The sequence below is a fragment of the Brassica rapa genome, chromosome A04 (genome assembly GCF_000309985.2).
Source record: "Brassica rapa cultivar Chiifu-401-42 chromosome A04, CAAS_Brap_v3.01, whole genome shotgun sequence".
Classification (NCBI taxonomy): domain Eukaryota; kingdom Viridiplantae; phylum Streptophyta; class Magnoliopsida; order Brassicales; family Brassicaceae; genus Brassica; species Brassica rapa.
In genome coordinates this window covers 8,104,097-8,123,175 of record NC_024798.2, presented here as the reverse complement: position 1 = coordinate 8,123,175, position 19,079 = coordinate 8,104,097, and the positions used below count along the sequence as shown (strand labels likewise).

At 30.6% G+C, this 19,079-nt stretch overlaps 2 protein-coding genes and 1 long non-coding RNA gene across 5 annotated transcripts; 2 read left to right on the top strand and 1 right to left on the bottom strand.

The window, feature by feature from the left end:
- The first annotated feature begins 161 nt into the window (after positions 1–161).
- LOC103863717 (eukaryotic translation initiation factor 3 subunit J) lies at positions 162–2,101 on the top strand. Of its 3 annotated transcripts, none has more exons than XM_009141470.3 (5): positions 162–842; positions 1,137–1,209; positions 1,332–1,453; positions 1,543–1,682; positions 1,786–2,101. In XM_009141470.3, the coding sequence occupies exons 2-5, from the start codon at positions 1,197–1,199 to the stop codon at positions 1,898–1,900; spliced, it is 390 nt and encodes a 129-aa protein (XP_009139718.1). In that variant the 5' UTR covers positions 162–842; positions 1,137–1,196; the 3' UTR covers positions 1,901–2,101. The 3 variants fall into 3 exon arrangements, with proteins under 3 accessions (XP_009139718.1, XP_009139719.1, XP_033145883.1); XM_009141471.3 differs by having other exon boundaries at positions 1,332–1,429; positions 1,786–2,100; XM_033289992.1 differs by having other exon boundaries at positions 1,332–1,450; positions 1,786–2,100.
- Positions 2,102–2,400: 299 nt separating this feature from the next.
- LOC103863716 lies at positions 2,401–7,107 on the top strand. Its single transcript, XR_004457426.1, has 2 exons — positions 2,401–5,635; positions 5,716–7,107. It is a non-coding gene; the product is annotated as an uncharacterized LOC103863716 (long non-coding RNA).
- LOC103863714 lies at positions 6,645–16,771 on the bottom strand. Its single transcript, XM_033289991.1, has 2 exons — positions 7,255–16,771; positions 6,645–6,922 (listed from the first exon to the last, which is right to left on the bottom strand). Exon 1 carries the CDS (start codon positions 15,410–15,412, stop codon positions 13,628–13,630), a length of 1,785 nt encoding a protein of 594 aa, XP_033145882.1. The 5' UTR covers positions 15,413–16,771; the 3' UTR covers positions 6,645–6,922; positions 7,255–13,627.
- Positions 16,772–19,079: the final 2,308 nt, after the last annotated feature.

Here is a 19,079-nt window from a genome sequence, read left to right as displayed (position 1 = left end):
TTACAACCATTAGTTTTAGCCATCCGAAAATTACATCACATACAAAAAAGTATGAATTTAAAGTCGAAAAACAGTAGTCTGAAAGTTTTCTAGAAATTCTTTGGTTTGAAATAGAAATATAATTGTAGAAATAGCAGTGTAAATTGTAGAAAATTTACAGTTTTCGAAATATTATTTAATTCTTTTTTTATAATTATATAATTTTTATTATTTAAATAATTTTTCAAAAATTTATGCAGTTTTTTTTAAAGTATTGTAAATTTAAATATTGGTAGAAAATAATAAATTTAAAATCAATACAAAAATATTTTAAATATATTTAAATTTTAACTTTTATTTTGTGCACATTATGCAGAGAAACACCTAATTTTTGATATATGCTAGATTTTTTTTTCAACAGTACATATTTTATGTTAAAACATCGTCAAATTACATGTACATAGGAATTATGATCATTGGAATATGAAAAACTGAAAAATATATCAAAACAGTTAGAAAAAGTAATGGATTAACTGAATAAAATTTTAATGGCTATACTTAATTTACTTTTTTTTTTGTTTCTCTTCATTCACTTCAACCAACAAAAAAAAAAGAGAATTCAATTTGATAATTAAAATCACAGAATAAATGGAATAATTTCTGTTATTGGACTTTTGGTCTAACGCTTTCCTTAAAATAACATTTCCTAAAAAAATTAAACGAGCATGTTATGGAAACTCTCTCTTGAGAGACAGAGAAAACCCTATAAATCCACCAAAAGACTTCTCTCCTTAATTGAACTTTCATCTTCTTCTTTTGTTTTCTTCGTGGCGATTTCTCTTCTCTACCCTCTAGAGTTTCAGGTAACTTCTCTTCCGCCTCCCTCCCTCGGGTTCTCAATTTGATTAATGTCAAAATTTATTATCTCGAATTGTGTTCGTGCTGGGCATGCCAATGTTATTTCTTCTCAATCCTGTGATTTAACCTTTTATGTTTACGATTCATATAGCTTAATTAGTAGTAGTTGTTTCACTGTTAGATTGGGTGTGTTCATTCATCCTAAAAGTTTTGTGTAATCTATCATTAATTTGGCTAACATTACTCTCTCTTTTGCTTTAAAATCTCAACTTCGAGAGCCTTTTTGTCTGCTTGTGCAGGTTTTCAGTTGGGTACTTCAGAACAGCAGATACTTTGTTTCTAGATAATTGGCAACAAAGATGGATGATTGGGGTAAGATTTATACATTAACCATTGTTTTTATTACTTTTGGTTTTGTAAAAGATTAGTACTTGCTGTATATTTAAGTTATATATTCATATGTTAGGAGTTCTCATTTTTGTTTTTGAACTCAGAGGCTGAGGATTTTCAACCACTTCCTGCAAAATTTGTACTCAAGAGTAACTGGGATGACGAGGATGTGGATGAGAATGATATCAAGGACTCCTGGGAGGTGGATGATGAGCCTGTTCCTCATGTATACTTTACTTTTACATTATTTGTTTTGTTTGCATAATTTGGTTGAAATTACTGGTAAACAATTTTTTAAATTTTTTTTATTCGTAGGCACCTGTAGTAAAGCCTGCTACTGAGAAGGCTCCAAAGAAAGCAGCAGCAGCAAAGGGTGTGGAGAAGAAGGCTAAAACTGTTGAAGCTTCAAAGGAAGAACCTTTAGATCCTTTTGCTGAGAAACTTCGCATACAGAGGTGTAATATTGGAAACTTTTCACTCCTATATTTGCTTCTGCATCAGTTTCTTCATTCTACTACTGTCAGTTTCTAATGGTTCGTATTATTCTTCTGATCTTAGGCTAGTGGAGGAAGCTGATTACCAGGCAACTGCTGAACTCTTTGGAGCAAAGACTGAAAAATTGCATTTTGGAAGTTGCAGTTACTTAGGAGAATGTGACTCAGAAGAGATTTAAATCATCGGCGGTTTTTTAATACATACATCTATTAAACTAACAGTTTAGTAAAACTAAAAAACTCATCTTTTCTCAGTTTTCTTTGCTTGGTTTGTTTTGAAATTATGTATTAATATTTTTTTTTCCGGCAAACATTTTTACTTTATTTAAATTACACGTATGTTACAGCGATTTGTATTATCGAGTTTAATTTCAAACTAACATGAAGAATTCACATGTTCACATTGTACATAACCTCTAGTGCAATATTCTAAAAGTTCAATATTAGAACTATATTGGTTAACTCCATTAATCTCTTTTAACTTGATTAATCCGGTAGTGTGGAAGAATTGACAATTCAGTTAAAATTCGATCAGAGAGGGGGATCCGAGAAGGATTAAAAAGATTAGGGGGAGATGTGAAGAGAAATCATATGTTCAGGTGGGTTAATCAAGAGCTGAGTACTTTAGGGGGGAATAGATAGGGTTCTTATGTCTACAGGGGGTTTTAGACAGTCAACCCTATATCTTTTGTTTATTTATCATTGATTCTATCTATGAATCAAGTCGAATTTGTTTTTGGCCGAAGCCCCGGATGGATTGGATCGTTTCCGCCAACGAAATGAACGCGGATTACAATTTGCATTGGCGGAGTTGCTTCCCAAAAATGTTCATGAAGCACTTGCAGGTAATGATTTAATTTTTAGAAGTGACTGAATTTAATGAATTATTTTTATACAAATACATATATGTAGTTAATTCTTATACAATATTTGCAAGCATTGGAGTTTTTTTTCAGGGATTTTAGCACACATACCTTAACTAAAGATGTTATCAGACAACTTGATGAGAATATCCCGATCTTAATTTGGAGAATATTTTCCCTCCGTCATTCTTAACGTCATGGAAGATCTAGTTGTCCACCTCTCGCATGAGGCATTGCTTCATGAACCTGTTCACTACGGGTTGATGTTTCCGAATGAACGCTCCATGAAATATTTAAAAGGAAAACAAACAATCTTGCAAGGGTGGAAGGTTCAAAAGTTGTTGAGAGTTTGACAGAGAAAACATCTCACTTCACTTCGTCTACTTTGGCTCACAAGTTCGGACACGAAAGGGCTCTAAGAAGATATGATGATAGTGATGTTATGCCGATATATGCTGTAGACGGTGTTCCAAACATTTTCTGCCAGATTAGACGTCTAAGTGGCAAACTGAAAGAAGTTTGGTGGTTGAGTCAAGAAAACTGTCACAATTCCCACACATATGTACTCCTAAATTGCGAGGAGATGAAGTGTTTTGAAAGGCAAATATGTGTTCTTATTTTCATTATAGGTAGATTATGATGACGCAATATATACTCTATGGTTTCACAAATTGATTCACGTCCCGATTTCTATGGTCACCACAACACCTATGTATTTTACACGAGGTTTTAATTTTCATGCTTACGAGTATGGAAGTCTCTGGAAACAATCAACAATGGAATATGTGTGAAAGGTGAAACAAAATTGTACGGGGTCTTGTAAGAGATTATTAAATTGGAATTCTCCGGTTTTATGAAGGTGAAATGTGGCTTCTTCAAATGTGACTGATTCGACCATGTCGTCAATAGGGCTATTCGGTATAATAAGTTTGGAGTTGTGGATATCAATTTTGCACGAAGGTACAACAAATTTGAACCCTTAATATTGGCATCTCAAGCATAACAAGTTTATTTTATTCCATATATTTGGATCAGATAATCTAGAATATCTTGGTTATTCGCTATAAAAGTTACACCTCGAGCATGAATAATTGGTGGTGAAAAGCGACATTACAAATAGATTCTGTAAATGATGTGGAAATACATGAACAACCTAAAGATAAAATCTTACTTGTTGATCAAAACCGTGAATATGAAGATCTTCCAGATGATATGACAGACGAAGGCAATGAAGATAAATTTGAAGAAAGTGATGATTGGACTGATGACCTGAGTGATGGTTCTAATGGTGAATTTCATTGTGTTATATTGTTTAATCATGTAACAATTCTATGTTTCATTGTACTGTATCAACTCTATGTTTTCATTATATTTCTAATTATGTAATAAATCTATGTTAGAAATTAAATTCAATGTCACAAAATGAAATGCAATGTTGTACTAAAGGTTTAGGGGTTAAAGAAGTATACATATAACTTATATAATCAGGGTTTAGGGGTTTAGAGTTCTGATTTAGGGTATAAACTATATTTGTTGTAACTTAGTCGCTAAAATACATGGTTCGTCCCTAATTCCTCGTAATAAGAAAACACGGGTCGACCCTAATTCGTCGTTGCACAAAAACACGGGCCGTCCCTAATTCGTTGTAACAACAAACGCAAATCATCCTTATTTCTTCGTAACATTATGACTACATTGAGACGAATCCAAAATCCCTATATAAACCCGAGCCCATCGATCCCATTGTGGTTGCTCATTTGTCTCAAAACCTCCTCTCTCTCTCTCTCTCTCTCTCTCTCTCTCTCTCTCTCTATCTCTCTCTCTCTCTCTAAGGTATTTTTTCATTTAGTTTAGGAGGTTAGTTAGGTATGAAATTAGTTTGGGAATTGAATTAGCTTAGGTATGAATTAGTTTAAGAATAAAATTGGATTACAAATATTATTAGTTTATAAATTTAACAAGTTTATGAATATAATTATTTTTTTATAGATTACAATTGTTCCATATCAATAATTTAAATTTTTTTGTTTTTTTGACAGAAGGTTAGTAGGAAGGAAAACTGGAACATACCACATATGAGGATACATTTATCGGTGCTGGGGATCCATTAGGCGTTTCTAGTTCATGTACTGCATCCACTCCAGAGTTCCTCCTCCTCCTCCTCTTCATTGACCCCGATCGACCGTCTAACACTTATTGGTAAGTTTTAAAACAATTACTTTTAAAGTTTTTACTTCATTTATTACAGGTTCGCGACGAACAATGTCATCGGCTGTATAGTTTTGGATACCATTAAAGGGAACTTTCACGAAGTGCATCCAAATTGGTCTCTTAGCGGAGTACGTTCGGACGCCTTGGTTCAAGTCTTTTTGGTAATATATATATTTAAATTGTCTTTCAAATTTCTTTATTTGTATTTTAATGAATCTTTTTTGCAGCAAAGATACTATTGGTCTTTTGGCGTCAAAGAAGGAATGTAGAAGGCGTTCAACGGTAAATGCAAAGTTTTGCCTGAAAAACAACATCGCCGACTGGAAGGAGAAGTGGTTGGACATAGTAGAAAATGAAAAACCCATATATATCAGCGATTGCGTTTGGACTGGCCTGAAGGCATATTGGGCTGCTCCTTGCACGATTAGAATGGCCGCTTTGGGCTCGGTGGCCCAGATGATGCCTGATCCCGAGGAAAATTTACCTATTGTCCACAATCTGGACATATTCCACATGCTGGAATGGCCCTACAGACTGTAAGTATTGATTTTCTTATCTCTTTTATTTTATTATTATTATTATTAATGAATTTCATTTTAATTCAAGTCTGATTTGTTATATTTTTAGACCGCTCGGGAAGGAGAACCACCATCTCTTTCCTGACTTTTCAAGGAGACACACCAGCACCAGAATGGGACATTTGTGGATCGTAGATCAGAAAAGATCCACAATGATGTTGTGGTGAAGAATGAAGAGCGTCTGACACAGTTGACGCAACAAACTCCGGATGGCACACCTGTCCAGCTGTTCACGCAAGATATGGACAAAATATTTGAATAGGTAATAATTGCTTTCTTCAGTTACGTACATACATTTAAATTTTTACTATTTTCTAATTAAATTTTAAAACTCAATTGAAGGTTTTCCCAAAGAAAAGGAGACGGATGATTGGTATTGGTTTGGTTAACGATGTCCCGAGGAGACATCAGCCTACGCTGCAAGGTAAAAAGCTTCTCAGATCCGTGTGGATCTGACGGAGGCCAAGACCATCATAGCAACGCTCCGAGATGACTAAGAAGACACTCAAGCTCGGTTGAGGGCCATGGAGGGGATGTTCGATGTCAAAGACTCAGTGTGCGTGGGACACTGTGCGTCAATCCATCCACCAGGAACCTACTGCAGAGGAGCATATGAAAATGGAGCCGGACCGATAACCATAGTTCAACGTTTTTTTTACGACCTTAGCCGTTAGATATTAAATTAAAATATTTTATTTTTGGTTTGTAACATATTTCTGGTGTTATAATATTTTATGTAATACATTTTTAATTTTAATTTCATAATTTATTAATTTTTTGAAAAAAAAATGATTCTCATTTTTTTTTATTACATTTTGCATATTCAATGTTAATTGGTCGTAAATTTACTAAGACTGTCGATGTTAATTGGTCCTAAAGTTTGACACTCATTAACATCTATATTACGACTATGTAACAATGACGATATATGATGACCCTTTTACAATCTTATATACAGCGTAAGGAATTATGTTACGATGAAACAACTACGAATATTTTTCGTCATATAATTTATGATGTAATTACGATGAAATGTACGTTCGTACAATGATTTAATTTTCATTCTAACAACCATATATATCGTTGTTATGAGTCTGTGTTACTTGTACTGTTACAATCTGACTTAAAACATATATGTTAGAAACCAAACCTCAGACAACAACTAAAAAAGTTGAATTAGCCTTATATTATACGTATGGTACCGAATCTGAATGTGACCCCAAACACTCATGCCAAATTGATACCATATATTATGGGTAATGCTTTAGAAATAATACAAAAACCATATCCAATATGATTTGACATTATTTTGTTCCTTGATTTTTACTTATACATTGGAAACAGTTGACATTTCATAGCATTCTAGTTCACACATGAGTTTTACCGTTCCAACAATCATATTTGCAATGACAATAATTTTTGGCTTTTATGTCGCAAAAGCCATTTGAATCTGGTCCAAGTTTATCTCTGCAAGATTGATCACAATCTGGAAATTTAACGCATGGTCCAATAAATTTGTCGCACCATATAGATCCCATATTCTGTTCACCTATATAAGAAAAGAACTATTAAATCTAGATAACAAAAAGCTTAATAATACTTAAATCAATATATGTTGTACATGGCAATGAATAGTGAGCTGAATCTAAAAATTATAGAAAATAATAGTTAATTTTAAATAATATTAGTATGGATCAGTTATAAAGATCAATGAATACAGAAGGCTATGTGTTACAACAAAAAAAGTATACTGAAGGCTACTAACACAATCAACAACAAAATATGGGGTATACTTATGAAGAGACCAGCACTATAAAGTAATTTATTGTGAAAATGTTATTAAATACAACTTTTATGAATAAATCTTAACAAAATGTGTACCAAAGGAAAACAAAACAAGGAAGATTATGGGGAGAGCAAGTGAAGAAGCTGCCTTGGCCATTTTGTTTTTAATATTTGTCTATGTTGATATTGTAGATAGATCTAACAAAGTTGGAGTCTAGTAAAAAGCTTTATATACAATTATAAGGTGATAAATTATAGAAATATAATCACTAATTTTTGAAGTATTTGACTATATCTGCTTGACTATATATTTACAACTATTTTGGTACAGTATTTAAAGATATCTTACCTTTTTTTTAAATAGAGAAAGTCTATCATCTATTGAAGAGAGATTTTGATATAATTTCATCTAAATCTTATTCAATTTAAATCACTTATAACTAAATTGCCCTGGGCAGCGCCTAGGTGGCAAATTCCTCTTTAACAGAAAAGATTTATTTTAAATCCAATTTAAAACACTTTTAAAATGGGTTAAGTTGATCTAAAGTAGTATAAATATGTTAAATTAATTAATAATGTTAGTAAAAATTCACAAATCTGTTTAATTATTTTGTATATTTAATTTTGATAATTCATCAAAATAATGTTATAATTAGACCCAAAAACTAAATATCTCGTATAAATTTAAAATACATATAAAATAAATCAATGATTCTTTAACGCTTATGCCCCGAATAATCTGCCTATGTGGTAGTCCTCATCCAAACACCTAATCACTGCCTTGTGATTTCTTGAACACCCATCTGTTGTGCAAAATATTCCATACATGTTTGTTAATAGTCTCTCTCTGTGGTTTTGTGGACAAACATCATCTTTCATACCCTATTAAATTTAATAGAAAAAAGTTAGTTTAGTTTTTATTTATTAGTTTGCTATTAGATTAACTCTAATTTTATTTTATCACTAGTTTGATGTTTATACCTATGGTTAACTCTAAAATAGTAATTACAAAAATGAAATTACTACATTTTAACAGTAGAATATAAATCATTACAATTTTGCCATTAAACATATTTATTTTATTAATATCTTATGTAGTCACAAAGTTATTTTAACATATTTATTTATATTCAGTCATAAATCTAGTTAAATTGTACAAATTAATTTGATTTTACTATTCATCTGATCAGTAAATAGGATAGATGAGATGTGTTTGCACAAATAAAACGGAAGCTAGATTTTCAGGTAAGGTAATATAAATTATGATATAGTTGATAAGTGCATGTGATAATCAATCCTAGAACTCGAATACTAATATAAGATTGTCTAGCTCTCAATGCGAGTCTATGTGTTGGAATTCTATGTCTACGCTCTCGCGTGTCACACGGAATCGGTATCGATCGATGCACCTAATTAAAGGGTGTCGATCCATACTCTTCCGACAAGCTTTAAGCTTTGATCGGTTATGTTCACTAGATGTTTAGACCAGCCCTCGCGTGCGCCTAACAACCTAGCTCAACAGAATTACTATCAGATATGAGCCTACTCTCGTAGTTGTCAACTCCTAAATCATGATTCTAGTTAGCTACTCTAGAATACAAACAGTAAGTTCTAACTCAGGATGTCAATTTATCACCCTAGCAGTTCTAATATTAATAATTCTTCATAACCATATAAACCCTAAGTGTAACAAGGTAACTACTCAGACATAATAAGACATAAAGATAAACTGAATGAATTGCGAAATAAGATAGAGATAGAAAACTGGAGTTCCAATACAATACTCTGAAGGAGTTCTTGAATCTTTTCTCCAAAACCTTAAAGCTATAAAATCTACTCTGTATTTTTGTGTGTCTTTATGCCCAAACAATGACACAATTTATAATTTTATATATTCTAGGTTAAAACTCGCCAGGAGCATTCTTGTAAATATGTGAACTTCTGGGCTCAAATCTTGATTTCGGCCCGCAAAACTCCTCGCATCGGGTGTCGGTCGACACACATGTGTCAATCGACACCAAGGATGTGTGTCGACCGACACTTCCACTGGATATCAGCTTTGTCGCCTCTTCATTTGCTCAGCTACGGGTTTGGCTCCATTTCAGCTCCATAATGTCCATAATGTACCTAGACCTATAAATATACTAGAATAGACCAAACATAACATAAAGACTCTAAATAAGATATATACTATGGCATAAAAAGTGGTCAAATCCATAGTATATCAACTCTCTCTGACTTATCATTTTGCTTGTCTTCAAGGAAAACATAGAACAATTTATAGAAGTACTATCAAGTATCTCTGGAAAAGGTTTGAAAACGTCGGAAACGCAAAACAATTTATAGAAGTACTACCAAGTATCTCCGCAAATAATATAAATGGAACTGAACGATCACTGACCTCAAAAGTGATTTTCAATGACTGCACACTAGCTTAGCAACCATTTCATACACCAAACAATTCCACTAATAGCTCCACATACCGCTCTACTGACCTCATTTCTGCATAAATATAGATGTTTAGGCTAAATCTTGGAAATATCGATCATATGACACATGGACTCTTACTCAGACAAGTATCTTGATCAACATGCAGTCATATCTAATCCCTTTCTTCTCTCTCTCTCTTCTCACCTCTCTCAGTCAATGTCTCCCTCCTTTGCAGGGTATCATTTTATTTGTTTAATTGACTGGAATAAATAGACATGCTTTCATGAATCAAACTCTAATGGTTGTAGCCACCAATTTCTGTTCACTTCTTTTTGACCGTTATCTCATACTAGATTTTTTATGAATCAAGTTTTAATGGTTGTTGCCACCAAATCCTGTTCAAATTCCTTAAAAATCAAAAGGGGAAAGAGAGGGAAAATAGAAAAGCACAGATTTTTACCTTCCAGACTTGTAGGAGGAATCCGATTCAGTGTATACCAAGCCCCAAAACAAGCTGCTGTTGTAGATTAAGGTTGGAAGTCAGCTTTGGTTTCTCTAAGCATTCTTAGCAGGTGTGAGTGTTAGTGGTAGGTAATCCACTGCGGTGTCTTCATCTATTACACTCTGCAATCAGTAAATCTTAGATGGTGCTAGAGATGGTAAAATACTACTAAAATCGAAAAACTTATCATAGTCTCTTTCTTGACTCAATAAAACATTTTTTCCATTCACTCGGATTTCTTCCATTTCATCGATTTTGTCCAGATCCTCCCTTTCTTCCAAAAAAGCAAAGGAAAAGGAGTTTGCTTCGATTTGGTATAGTATGATGAACCAAGAATTCTCCACGACCTATTGTTAAGAATAATGAATTACTATTCGACTCAAAAAGCAAAAATCAAAAACAAAACTCAATATTAGTAACACTTCTCCAAGACTTAAACAACATTGTCCCCAGTTTATTCAGCCTAAGATCAAAGAAGAAAATAAATCATAAGTAAATAGAATGTAACAAGGAATCGGGTAACTTGTTTCTGATAAGAGTATCGATCGATAATAGAGTGGTGTCGGGCGATGCTCTTGTACGCACAGTATCAACCAAGATATGGTAAAGGGTGTCAGACAATGCTCGTTACAAACTTTTCTTCCTTGGATCTGAAATCAAATAAATCGGAAAAAATAAATAAAACCGTAAGTAAAATACCTAGTAATGGGCTGCCTCCCATTTAGCGCTTGTTTATAGTCTATAGCTTGACGTTTATGAGTGATGAGATAAAATAATAGCAAATTGAATGCATATAGTTTGAATATATAACTTTATTTGAATATAAACGTAAACGTACATATTTAAAATCTATAGATCTAAAACTTACATTTTTAAAGAAAAAGATGAAAACCATGAATGATAATACCTACAAAAAAAGATAATAATGAGAGAGTTTTAGAAACTTGTGCAGCCATTTTAGAGAGAGATTATGTAAATTTCATTTATATAAGGAGACAAAATTTCTAGCTAGGTTAAATTTACGACACTGTAAACTATTTTTGGAAGTCTACTAAAATTAAAAATTTGGAGTATTTTTTATTGTAAATCTACTCAGTAGACTTTATTATAAGTCTACTAAGTAGATTTTTTTGGAAGTCTACTATTATAATTTTATTATTATTTTTTATTCTAGGTTTTTTAATAATTTTAATATGATTTTACAATTTTTGAATATAAGCGTGATGATTATCATTTTAGTTTATTCATACAAAAAATAAAATAAATCAAAATTATTTCGTTTTTGTAATCTCAAATTGTGTCTGGTTTGGTAGACTTAGAAATTAGTCTACTATGATTTTATTATCTTTATTATAAAAATTAATTTATAATTATTTTGTTCTTTATTCTTCTAATAATTTTAACTTATGATTTAAAAAATTTCATAAGAAAAATAATTTAATTTAAAACTATTTTTTGTACTCAGAATCCTAGTAGATTACAAAAGACGTCTACTATACCCTTAAAATGAGTAGACTCCATTATACATCTACAACACCTTAAACCACAAACTCCAAACCCTAAATGTATACTTGATAACAAAAAGGTCTCAATTAATCATTGTATCAAATACAGAAATATGTAATATTAACTACTCGGCATTAATATGTCTAACATCTATAAATCTAAACCTTAAGAATCTAACTCTAAAAAAAATTTAGGTCAATGAATAAATTTTTTTCTAAATCTATAATCTAACCCTAAGAATCTAACTCTAAAAGAGCTTACATGAACCTTTTATTAATAAACCATAAGCATTGTCCAATACATGGTTACCAAATCAATATATACTCTTTTAAATTGTTTAACTATATAAAATATTAATTTATATACTTCATATTAACTTTTATATTGATGATTAATTAAAAATTTTACAAACATTATTTTTATACATTTTAAAAATTACATTATTAGATCAAATTATGATGTAGACTACATAATAAATCTACATAATAGACTTTTTAGGGGATCTACATATATGTAGAATTCTTTTGTTACATATAGAGTTTCGAATGACAAAATCGTAAAATAATTTTCTGATTTTTTGTTTGGTCACAAGAATTAAATAGTAATTTTACCACTTCTTTAGGTCAGTTTTGATTTGATTGAATATGTGATCTACTTTTACAATTCAAATCATTATTTAAGCTGTTTTGGGTAGATTCTCCTAATATTAATTTATATACTTCATATTAACCTTTATATTGATGATTAATTGAAAATTTCAAAAACATTATATTTATACATTTTTAAAATTAAATTATTAGATCAAATTATGATGTAGACTACAAAATAAGTCTACATAATAGACTTTCTAGGGGATCTACATATATATAGAATTCTTTTGTTACGTGTAGACTTTCGAATGACAAAATCGTAAAATAATTTTCTGATTTTATGTTTGGTCATAAGAATTAAATAGTAATTTACCACCTAAAAAGGTCAGTTTTTATTTGATTGAATATATGATCTACTTTTACAATTTAAATCATTATTTAAGCGGTTTTTGGTAGATTCTCCTAAAATTATATTTATACATTTTAAATTTATAAATATATTAAAAATTAATCAATATTTGTATTATTTCATTATATGGTGAAACAAGTTGGGAATGAAAGTTAATATATAAAATAAAAATTGTTTAAGTTAGAATATTAAAAATTAGATATATATATATATATATATATAAATTGCTAAAACGTTACACATTATTCAATGTTTATATTATTCTGTTTGTATATGGTGAAGGAGTTTAAGATTTATTTCTTACAGTTACAAATTTTTGCAGGTTATTTTATCAAATAAGCACATATTTAGACCACTACAAAATGGGTCTTATCCTACCAAACTTATTTTCTGAAAAAATCAAAATTTCTAGTAAGCTATATTAGTTTTTAAATTTATTTATATTTTACTACTAACTTATAACATACTGCATTATAAAAATTATTAATTTGTAATAAAATATATTGTATTTATACACTTTAAATTGTAGACATCGAATCCCAAATATTTAAGTTCAGATCTTAGATCAGAATCTCGCTTTACAAATTGATACTGCATTAATAAAAATTATTAATCCATAATAAAATACTAATATAAACCCAAAGTTGATCGACGCTTTACTTTTTTTTATTGCAGGGCGTATCAAAATCTCTTTTTTTTAACAAGCTCAAAGGAGCTTACAAAATAAACAAGTTTGTAACTGACTTTTGATTAAACCAAGGCAAAATAAACTTTGGAATGATTGTTATACAGAGACAAAAGCCCTCAAGAGGTAAGTTTTTTATTGAATGAAAGAATGATTGTTGAGCTCGAGACATTAGGTATATTTGTACAGTGTATCTGTACCTCTCGAGACATGATCAAACAGAGACAAAACACATTGAGGGGAACATAACCAAAGAGGAAACACTCAAGAGAATCTCTAACTGTATGAAAGAAGGATTGGCACTAACGTATATACAATATCAGACTAACCATCAGATTATACAACCGTTAAGCGGCCAGATGATCAGCCATTCCTCTTTCCACAAACACGTTGATTCTCCACAACACCATCTTGCTGTCCATTGTCATGCCTTTGATTACGTAGAGTCTAAGAAGCAGAGACTTGGTCAACTTGTATTCGTTCATACGAAACCATTCCATTTGCTTCTTCACAATGATTTCAAAATCTCTGAAAGCTCTCCTCACAAACCCAACTTCCAATTTTCTTTCCACAAGCTCTCTCACTGAATCTACCATCTTATCTGCCATCTCCATCACAGTTTCAGCATAATCTTTCATCGCTACCAATTGACTGATGGCACAAAAGGCACCCAAAAATGCCAAGACCCAGCAACAACTGCTATCTACCAAAACATCACTCGGTGGGTTTAGCCTTTTGTTTATCTCTGGGAGCAGATGCTCCACTATAGGATCAATAAATTCCTCATGAAGCCACATTGTTAAGCACTGGAAGACATAAACCGCTCTCTGAAAATCTGTTTCGATGTGTGATGTAATATAGTAGCCGAGATCATCCCATAACTCAACATGGGAGGTCATCATCTCAAACGCAACGTGGTAGACAACCTCACCAAGGACTCTGAACATGCTCTCAGTGATTCCTTCTTTTTCCCAAAGGCAAGAGATGAGCAGTGGCTGAAGTTCTCTCAACAGTGAAGCGTCCGTTGACTCTTCTTCCCTTGAAACGTAATCAGAGAGTAACACGTTGAGCCGTCTGATTGCCATATCTCTGAACCTCTCTTCAACATCAGTAGACGCAAAGATTCTTAATATCTCAAGAGGCGGTAAGTTGTTCAAACGATCAAACCATTCACCTTCAGAACATGCTCCATGAACTCGTGATGGTGTAGACTTAACCATACGATGGATCCTCTCCGTAGCCTCATTGGTTAGTGGTCCCAAGTCTTTGATCTTGAACAAGAAACAAGACACAAATTCACATTGATCCTTATTGTAATTATACAACCTCTTCTCTCGTTCCAAGAACCTCTCGAGATCCGCAAGCCCTCGTACCAGAAACTCTTCCATACCCTTCGCCACAAGATCCCTCGCTGCCTTGACAAGAAGAGCAAGAAGACGCTTCACCATATCGACTTTCATTTCAGAATCCAAGACTTGAATCCCAAGTTTCACAACAGCTTGCAAACCTAAACTCCAATCATCGACTCGGTCATGGTAAGGAACAAGCAGCACCTTCTCTGCCTTCTCCACAACCATCCCTCCGCAATTGTGTACGAACCTCTCGTACACTGGAGGCAAGTCCACGAAGACGTGCAAAGCCTTTAGAGGGTCGTGACACGATATCTCGTAGATACATTCGCTGAGCTCGTCCCAACCGCCGTTGTCGAGTATCATAACATCGTGAGCGATGAAAGACACGATCCGCCTGAGGTTTATGATCTCGGGTTCTTGCATCCTCAAGCAAGAAACCAAAAGGGGTTTGATCTCGTTGAGAGCGACGAGAGATAGTTCGAATCTGCGGTTCTTGTAGTCTTGGAGGGTTTCGAAGAGGAGATAGATCAAGTGAGATCTGTGGACGCCGATGGAAGAGGATCGGTACATGTGTAGAAGCTTTAGGGTTAAGCAGTTGGCGAAGTAAAGGGTGAGGTAGTTGAAGAGGGCATTCGCCGTTTGATATTCGGTGGTTTCTTGACCCATAAAGAAGAGATGGGTGACGACGCTCTCTAAACCTTGGTGGCTTGGAGTCGCAAGAACGTCTCTCGCTTTCACCATGAGATTCGGTGGTGGAGGCTCCGCCATTACACGCCCCATTGCACCTTGTGCCCGATTCTCCAACGCTTTTCTAGTTTTCTCGAGAAAAATGATTTGCCTCCTTCTTCTCCGGTGATCTAAGTATATAAGTCCACTAGCATATATACTCTAGGGAATAAAGTCAATCTCTGGCATCCGAATATCCATCTCTGAGTCAAAAGTTTCTCCTACTCTAGGTTAAGAAAAGAAAACTTTTAAAATTAAGAGAAAAAAATCATCTCACGATATAGTCAAATCTACCTTAATTCTCATTGGTTATCTACTATATAAAGAACTAGATTTGGCCTGTGAGTTGCAACTGGCTTTATTTGATTTTTTAATTTAATAAAAAATATTAAAAAATCATTTTATTATTGTTTTAAAATTGTTTTGCATATGTTATGTGAACTTTATTTTATAATTAAGATTATTTTCACACATAAGTTTCAGTTAATATTTGTTAGAGGTAGAAAAAAAATTCAAACGTAAAAATTTAAAACGGATCCAGCCCAAAATAATAATTATAATGAAATAAAAAGGTATTTGGAAGTTAAATAAGGTCAAGAAGCAATGACAACATTATACACTTTTTTATGTACTAATTTAATGTTTTATTAAACTTATTTGATATTATATAATTTTCTGGATTCATTATTTATTAATGATATATTTTCATAATAACATTTTAATTAAAATAAATTATAAACTACTACATAGTAAAAATACAAAGTGTAATAAGATAACGATGAAGCTTGATTTGTTTTTGACTAAACATATGTACGGTGACAGTAATAATAATCAATTTTTATGAGCAAACATGAGAATAAATATATCAAACATGTGTTTGATTTTCGTATAACCAAACACATAAATATCAATCACGACAACATCCTAAGTTTTGATTTTTGTTAATTTAATAGCTTTAGCATCATACTTGTCATCAAATTCTTTTTTTTTTACATACTATTAAATATGTATGTTTACTTTTGTTGAGATTTTTTAAAAAGGGAAAAAATTATATTTTAAAAATATCGTTTTTATTTACAATTAAAAAAAGAAAAATTATCAAAACCTTTTTTATATTTTTGTTTACGATTTTAGAAAAGGAAAAGTATTATCATATAAACTTTTACAATTATCTTATGTTTAGAATTTCAGAAAAATCTTATTGCTATCAAATAATTATTTCTAGTTACTATTAAATAATTTTAAAAATTATGATTTTTACAGCTCATATCAATACTATTTTTACACTTCTTTTTTAATTAAATAATTTTTAGTATCATGTTCATCATCAAATTTTTTTTTAAATATACTATCAAATAACTTCTTACAATTTTCTTTTGGTTAGGAATTAAAAAATATGATACAAATCTCTTTTGTTTAGGATTTTCTTTTTTTAAGTTAAAGAACTATCAAATATTTTTTTACCGTTTTAGGGTGTTAGAAAAGAAAATTAAAATTATATAATCTTTTATAATTTTTTTTTCTAGGAGTTCAAAAATAAAAATACTATCAAATAACTATTTCCAACAAATATTAACTATTTTAAAAAGTTGCTATTTTCAAAATTCATTTTCCCAATATTACTAATATTTTTGATTAAATATTTTCAGTATCATATTTATCATTAAATTTTAAAAGTAAAAATTACTTTAACAATTCTATTTGGTCAGAATTTGAAAGGAAACAATCTTTATTTGGTTAAGATTAAAAGAGGAAAAAGTTATTTTTTAAATTTCTTTTATTTAGGATTTTACGAAAAAAAGTTATTTTTACATAATGATAATTTTTTATTAATACATACACAATTTTTTTTTACAAATTTCACAATCATATCGGGTGAAATATTTGAAATTATTTTTGGTTATAATTTTTTAACACAAAATTATCTATTAAAAAGAAAATTTAATTATTTTAAAGAAATAAGTTACTTTTAATTTAAAAAAAAAATTCCAACTATAATTCGTTTTTGTTTATGATTTTTATACAACTAATATATTTTAAACAAAAAAATTATGTCTAGTCAATTATATATTGTGTCTTATACATACAAACATATATATTTTTCATATTCACACATACTTATGTACGACAAAAACATCATAATTTTAAAAAAATTGTGTTAGCATCATAAGATGTAATAAAGATGATAAAAAATTGAGCTGTTTACAGAAATTAAAAGAAAATACTCAGATATTATTTTTCTTGTCAATGCTCTTTTGTGTAAAAATAATATGAAGAAGCTTAAACCTAAATACAGATGTGAAAATAATATTTATTTTGGTGTATATTTTTTAGCATACATTTATTTGTTAAAAAGGAAACTTAGCTATTTATACGAAAATAATAAGAGTCCTTTAACATTTTTATTTTCTTAGGTTTTTAAAAAGGAATATCACTTATTTTATAGTTAGTTTTTGTAATTTACCTTTTCTAGTCTCCAAAAAAAATGTTATAATAAATTTCTTTTTCTAAATCTTTTTTAACTCCTAGTAAAAGAAAATTGTAACATATTTTTGACACATGTCATAATATTAATAAATTAATTGACACATGTCACGATCATGTTAATTAGCAACTTTGAAGAACCAAGCTTTTATATAATCTATACTATACTAAAAGGGGGATATAAGCCATGGAGAGGGTGTCCACATAGGATAGAAAAATCAACCAATCAGAGAACCCGAAATTGCCATGTCATCTCATTTACTTTTCGTAAAAAATAAAAAAAACAATGCGAAGGTGAGAATCGAACCCGGGTTAGTATGATATATATATAGGACAGTTACCACTAAGCCATTGAAACATTCTTGGACACATATACAAGAACCACTAAGTATATAATCACAAACTCTTATGTACATTTACAATAATATAAATTCAACTTTCAAGACTCCGATACTTTGTTTTGTAAAAAAAAAAATAAGTAAGTGACTAAGCTAATATATTCTTAGAAAGTGTGAGAACGTTGACAAATATGAAAAAGCATAGATTTTTGTTTTCGTGACAAAGTTAAGAATTTTGTAAAAGTAAGTTTAACATATAAATTTTCGTGACAAATATGAAAAAACATAGGAAACAATTTAAATATACTTCTCTAATGTCTTAATAAAATATTATTTAAGGGTGTAATAATTAAATATATTAATTCAATAAATTTTGTAATTTATAGACAAAACAATAACACAACAAATTTTGAAACATTTGTTTAACCTATCGATTTTTTTCATGAGAATTCAACTAAACAAGATAAAAAAAATAATTAGATTTACAAATATTTAATTACCATTTTATTCAATTTTGATTAATTTCAAATTGTCATAATGTATCTTTTTGAAGTTACAAATATGAAAAAGCATAGATTTTTGTACAATTTGACAAAACAACTCAAAACATATTTTTCTAATGTCTTAATAAAATATTATTTAAGGATGCAATAATTAAATATATTAATTCAATAAATTTTATAATTTATAGACAAAAAATACCACAAATTTTTTTAAAACATTTGTTTAACCAATCGATTTTTTTTTCATGAGAATCCAACTAAACAATTAGATTTACAAATATTTAATTACCATTTTATTCAATTTTGATTCATTTCAAATTGTAATAATGTATCTTTTTGAAGTTACAAAAAAAATAATGTTCTTTCTTTATTAAACTAACATTATATATAGATTCT

Bases quoted from the DNA above. Each gene is read 5' to 3' on its own strand.
- LOC103863714 (XM_033289991.1), bottom strand. From the start codon at position 15,412: ATGGGGCGTGTAATGGCGGAGCCTCCACCACCGAATCTCATGGTGAAA.
- LOC103863717 (XM_009141470.3), top strand. The intron at 1,454-1,542 runs GTATACTTTACT...TTTTATTCGTAG, and splicing joins ATGATGAGCCTGTTCCTCAT to GCACCTGTAGTAAAGCCTGC. The intron at 1,683-1,785 runs GTGTAATATTGG...TTCTGATCTTAG, and splicing joins GAGAAACTTCGCATACAGAG to GCTAGTGGAGGAAGCTGATT.